Source organism: Haemorhous mexicanus, chromosome 2 (genome assembly GCF_027477595.1).
Source record: "Haemorhous mexicanus isolate bHaeMex1 chromosome 2, bHaeMex1.pri, whole genome shotgun sequence".
Taxonomy (NCBI): domain Eukaryota; kingdom Metazoa; phylum Chordata; class Aves; order Passeriformes; family Fringillidae; genus Haemorhous; species Haemorhous mexicanus.
This window is the reverse complement of record NC_082342.1, coordinates 38,914,690-38,920,689: the sequence shown is the minus strand read 5'-3', so window position 1 is coordinate 38,920,689 and position 6,000 is coordinate 38,914,690. Positions and strand designations below refer to the sequence as shown.

At 45.1% G+C, this 6,000-nt stretch overlaps 1 protein-coding gene across 2 annotated transcripts in view; it reads left to right on the top strand.

Annotated features, from left to right (window-relative positions):
* The first annotated feature begins 588 nt into the window (after window positions 1-588).
* ME3 (malic enzyme 3) overlaps window positions 589-6,000 on the top strand; it is a 117,774-nt gene continuing 112,362 nt past the window's right edge. The window contains exon 1 of one of the 2 annotated variants that reach the window (XM_059838520.1): window positions 589-864. In XM_059838520.1, the coding sequence (XP_059694503.1) occupies window positions 670-864 (195 nt within the window). In that variant the 5' untranslated portion in view covers window positions 589-669. The remainder of the gene's footprint in view (window positions 865-6,000) is intronic. The other variant, XM_059838519.1, reaches the window with a different exon arrangement.

The following is a 6,000-nucleotide window of genomic DNA, read 5'->3' as shown; positions in this document are numbered from 1 at the left end:
TGCCTTCTTCAGCAAACATATAATTACAACTTAAAGAAATACAGAAAGAAATAAAGGTTATATACATTATATAACTACATGTGCAGTAAATACATTATATGTACAATATACGGTGTACATAAATTTCACATAGGGAAATTTTGGATTATATGCGGCTTGAAATGCCTAACCAACCACGGCTGTTCACATCCCTGGACTGAAAAGTTCTTTGAAGATGCTCCTTCAGCACTAACAACTCCTCCGAGCGGCTTTGCTCCGCTGCCCTGCTCCGCGTCCCGCCAAGGTCCCGTGTCCTTGTCCAGGGTCGCTAGGCTGCAGCTCCCACCGAACGCCTTTATGGCGGCTCACGGGGACAGTGCGGGCACAGAGGGCCGAGCACCGCGGCCGGGCAGCCCCGCTCCCACCGCCGGCTGCCGGCCCGGGCGTGCCGCTGTCCCCGGCGGGGGCGGGCGCGGCCCGGCTCCCCCTCCCCGCCGCCGCCGCCTGAGCCTTAACAGGTAACGGAGGAGGGGCGGCCGCTGCGGGGCTGCGGCGGGATCTCCTTCCCGGGTTTCCTTTCGCTTCGGCGGGTACGCCGCGCCGGGCTCACCTGGGCAGGGCACGCCTGGGCCGGGCCGGGCCGCGCCCGCCCAGCCCCGCCGGGCTCCCTGTGGCAGGAGCAGCGCGGCCATGGTGCCCGTGTGCGGCGGGGTCTGCGCCCGCCGCCTGCTGCGGATGGTGGGGGCCGGCCGGGGGCCGCTCCTGCTCGCCCTCACCCGGGCCCGCAGCAGCCAGGCAGGCTGCACCGCCCCGGCCAGCCCCGGCCGCGCCCCGGCCATCAAGAAGCGAGGCTACGACATCACCAGGAACCCCCACCTCAACAAGGTTGGTGCCTTGGGCGGGGGTGATGCAGGGGCGGGCGCGGCCGGGCCTCGGCGAGGGCGGCGGACGTGGGGAAGGCCCCGGATCGCAGGTGTCCCGGTCGGTGGGGGCTGGCAGCGTCACCCGTGACCGTCCCCAGGGAGCGGGGACGGTCTCAAAGGGTGAAATGCTGTGGAGGGGGAGCGGCCCTGAACGGAGTGCGGGATGTGTGATGGGTGCCCAGCTGCTGGCTCGGTACTGCGGCCTCCCGTGGAGTCGGGCACCTGCCTCCCCTCCGACCGCTGTCCTGCTGCCGCAGCGGCACCGACAGAGCCAGAAGTGCCCTTGTCTGGGAACTGAAGATGTTTGCCTGAAAGAACAAACAATTGGGATGGAGAAAATACAAATACAACTTTGCTTTAAAGTCCAATACCAAAATCTGGATTATTTATATATATCTATATATCTATATATCTATATATATATATGTATAGATATATAGATATATATAGATATATAGATATAAGTGTGTGTGTATTGTTTTACACATGTTGCTGTGAACCAGGACATTTACACCTTCATGATGAAACAAGCATGTGTGGCTGTTCTTGTTTTCACTTTTCCTTTCATAGCATATCCATAGCTGTGTGTGCTCCACTACCAAAGCAACATCTCGCCAGGATGAAGATGTGTTTATCCTCAATACTGTGGAAATAGTAACAATGCAGTTATAACAAGAAGAATTAAAAAAATGCTTTTGGAGAAAGTTTTTAGCAAAGTCTACAGAGCGTGTGAAGTGAGACCCCATAACTTAACTCTACACTACTTTTCATAATTTGAAGGGAAAAAAATAATCTGGGTGCTAATATTGGGATCAAATATGTCAGACTCAAAAATGTTGGGTTCTACTTTCTTGTGTTAATATTACTAGAAATAACTCTTAAGTGCATTTTTTACCTAAAATGAGCAGGTATTAAACATGGTATTGAAATTGATTGATTCTTTGATTGATTGGGCTGTGACTATTTGGCATATGCTTGGTACACAGTTATACAGTCCGTGAGCCTCCTATGTTGTCTTCCAGACTGGAGACCCTTTGGATGACCACTTTTGCTTTGTGTACCATTTCAGCATCCACAGAGATGAATCCCAAAGGACCAAGGCATGTGATGACACTGGATATTACTCAATATGCAACAACTTTGTAGGCAGTCTGGTTTGAATCGTTACACACAGTGCCTGTGTGTAAGGCTGAAGAGAAAGGGACTGCCAACTAGGTCATAAATAACAGTAATTTGTCGGCATTAAGAGGTTCTGATGGGTGCTTCATGGTAGTTAGAAAGAGTGGCATAGTTAATGTTTCTTGTTTTCTTGCATATATGGATTTGAAGTGAAAAACTAATACTTTGATCTTTCCTCTATGTAATGCAATAATAACACGCAAACAGTTGAATCTGGCTGATGCAAGAGTAGATTTTTAATGTCCTGTTTTATAATTTTCAGAACTGAGGCTTTTCTTGAGCGTTTTCCCTCCTCCCAGTGAAATAAAGTATTTTTCTTGACATTGAAATGGAATTTTTTGTCCATGTGGAGAGAAGGGTGGACAACTGTTCCTGTTAGAGGAAAAATGTACTGCAGTGTGCGGTGTTTAATTGGCCATGAGAAGTCTCCCAGCTGGTCTCCAGCCGGTGTGTTTGCTGTTTGTTACGTTTCTCAGTCAGTGCAGACCTTACAGTCACTGAGATAAATCATCTACAGAGCATCCAAGTGAAGTCAGAGATGGCTTACATCTGTGGTAAGAGATAAGAACTGCCTGTGTATGCACCAAGGTAACCTATCATTACTAAACGTTCAAGACCTCTTTCCAGACTTTTCTAAACAAGCTTCCATTTTTCTGTGGCTCTTAGCAGTTCATTGTAGCCTCTGAAGAATTACCTGTGTTCAGCTGAAATGGTGTTTTTCAAGCAGTTCATGTCTTGTCAGTGTGGGATTGGTGGCCCTTTGGTCAGCTGTGCTGCAGCAGTGTAAATCAAAATTAGAGATCCCTAATTTAGGTAGGTTTCCAGCTGTTGTACTCTCCTGACATTGCAGTTGCTCTATACCCCTTTGGTAACTAAATGCAGACATGGGGTTATTGCTGTTTTTCTGCAGTGGATCTCACTTTAATCTAAATTTTCAACTGATTGCAAGCAGCTCTGCAAGGAGTAGTCCTTACATCTCTTCAAGAACCTCTGAAAAAAAATGTACAGAAGTGAGACTTTATGCAGCAAGTGTTTCACTGCTTTATTCAATACCATGGGTGTTTTATAGCTTTTGGATGAAGTTTAAGCTGTCAGTCTGAAGCTGTCAAGTGTGTGGTATTTATTCAATGAAGAACACTGTCCCTTCAGCAGAATTGCAGACAGATTTACAGTCTGAGGTTATTGATCCAAGTCTTTGCTTGCTTACTAGGATGAAGGTGCTTTGAAGAGGAAGCAGACTCAAACTCCACTGCTAGCAGGTCCTCTTTAATATCCTAAATATTAGTAAAAGTGATAGCAGGCTGTCCTTTGAGAAGTTCCCCTAGTTTCCAAAGCTGCCTGAGAAGAAGAAGAAAAATAAATCCAAAAACTAGTTATGGATTTAATAAATTTGCAGTTGTTTCTTCCCTTTGGTCTTTGTTTACCATTTACTACATTTCTTACTATGTGGTATTCAAATGCTGTTCTTCCTTGTGTTGTGAAGTGTGACAGTCCATGTTTAATCCAAGGACAAGACTTGGGAATCATCAGCATTCTTGTCAGAGGTACTTGCAGCTTTAAAAAGCAATAGCACTTGTTGTTATTTGTCTGAGGAGTCTCAGAAATAACAAGAGGGTGAAGAAGAACTTGTCACGTGTTTTTATGAAGTGCCTCATGAAGAAGTTCTTTTCCAGATCTTGACCACAAAACTGGAAAACCTAGAAATGTTAACGATGTCAGATAACCACAGAGCACTGGTAAGAGTGTTCTGTGGTAATCCAGTGAAAACTGGACTTGCTGAGAAATAAGTCTGTTCTGCTGTGGGGCCTCAGCCTTGTGAAAAGCTGATTCAGTGCTCAGACCCTGGGAGGGAAGATGGGGCTTCCCTTACCCACTACCTTGTTTATCAAAGCTTCCATGTGGTCAAGTCCATGTCGTGTTCTCTCTGACTCTGCTGTCAGTTCTTAAGATTTGTGCAGTTCTGTTCATCTCAGATGTGCCTTTTATGATTCCCAGTTTTTCCAGGGACTCTTGTCAAATTCGTATGCCATTTCTGTATTTGAACAAACACAGGCTGAGCTGGACGATTCCCACTTTCACCACACCTGCAGGGACTCAAAAATCTTGTCGTGTCCAAAATTCACTGTAACTTTGTCCATGACATCTGAGTGGAAGGTTGATGACACTTCTTGCATTTTTCTGGAAGTTCTAATTTTGAGATAAATCATGCCTGCTTGGAGATCTGCCATCACAAACACATGCAGCACTGGAGGTCACAGTTTGTTTTCAGAGTGGCAAGATATTGCCCTACTTGAAGGATTAAGATAATCCATTGAACTTTCCTGCAAGTGCAGTGCAGGGATCTGACTTTGTGGTCTCTGAGTACATCTGGATAATACTCTCTGCTTCTCTGATGTGCATGCATGTTCTCCATTGTTTTTCATGGAATGTCATGATTAATTACAAAAAAAAAAAATCCCCAACAAAACAAAATTACTAGTCTGGATCTGTAATAATCAAACCTTAAAGAACTGCTGTAGGTTTCTGCAGCATTTTTGAATGTACTGCTGTATACATGATTAAAATGCAGAAAGGTTGTTTGTCCTTCAGCTTTGCAGGGATTGGAATTGAGCTAACTAAGGGTTCTTTGAACAGTGTCAGTAATTTGCCACTGCAGCTGAGAAACAAATCGTGTGATCTTGCACACGGCTGCACTTGGCAGCTGTGGTTAAACAGAGCTAAAATTAGGTGGATTTGTAAAATGATTTGATTAAAAAAAAAATAGTACTGAGCAAAAGAGCAGTGTGTCTGAAATTAGTTGGCAAGATCAAATCGAGGCAGAATTCTGTTTTCAAAGTAGTGAATCTCTCTAAATCCACAGGATTGAGTTCTTACAACTGGAGTTTCTCTTGCAGCTGGAGTTTTCAGTTGGCTAGCTTTAGGTCTGGATAGACACATAGCAACTGAGTGATACATGGGGCTTTTAGTGTGTGCATTCCAGCATTTGTTAACTTGCCATCTGTTCGTGTTTTGCAAAGGAAGAGTATGAGGTGGGCAGAGTTTAGAGGTTCCCCTCATATTTTTTCAGGAGCCCAAAACTATTTGAGCAAGGTTTGGGGGGCAAATTTTAGATTGGACAAGTTAATTTAGGGGGGACAAAATCCACTGAGGGTTACTAAATACATTAAAAAAACACCTGGCTTAGAAAGTCCCCAAACTGAAAATGGTGAAAAGATGGAAGAGTGCAGTGGAAGAGTATCCTATTAACCTGTGTTATTTACCCTTCTTAAGGCTTGTGGTTGCTGCAGGAGACAGGATTCTCATGAACCGACCTGATGGTACTCTTGAGTTTCTAAGGATATCAAACAAGACACTTGCACAGCCAAACCCTGCAACTTCAGACCCAAGTAAAACTATAGCTGAGGGATGGCGTTTTGTCAAATCAGGTTCTAAATACTCTAGAGTAGAAATGTGAGTGAGCTAGAGCACTGTGGATTGTGATTAGCCTCTGATGGTTCCTGGAGCAGAGAGGCTCTTTACATCTTTGTGCTTCATTAGTCAAGCCAAGGTGCGTGTATCCCCATGACTTCAATTGGAAACAAACTCCGCAGAGGTGAGCTTTGGCCAAATATTTTGGCAAATGTGGTGGAGCTCTGGAAATATGATTGCTCAGTTAGATTTGTTTTGGCCATCATCCTGGCATGTGAACTTTCATTTTTATTTGTTTGGTGTTAGTGTCAATCATATATCTTTCTGAGGCCAGACTGTCTTTTGGCAAGGACATTTCCTAATGTTTTGATGCCAAAGAACTTGTTGTTATGATGTGGTCAGCAGATTGAGCCCAAACGAAATCTGTTGGTGCTTCTGGTATTAGAAGCAGCCTGCAAAAGTCCCTTTACTCCCCCACCCTGGATTCCAGTTTGTCTTCCTTATCATAGCC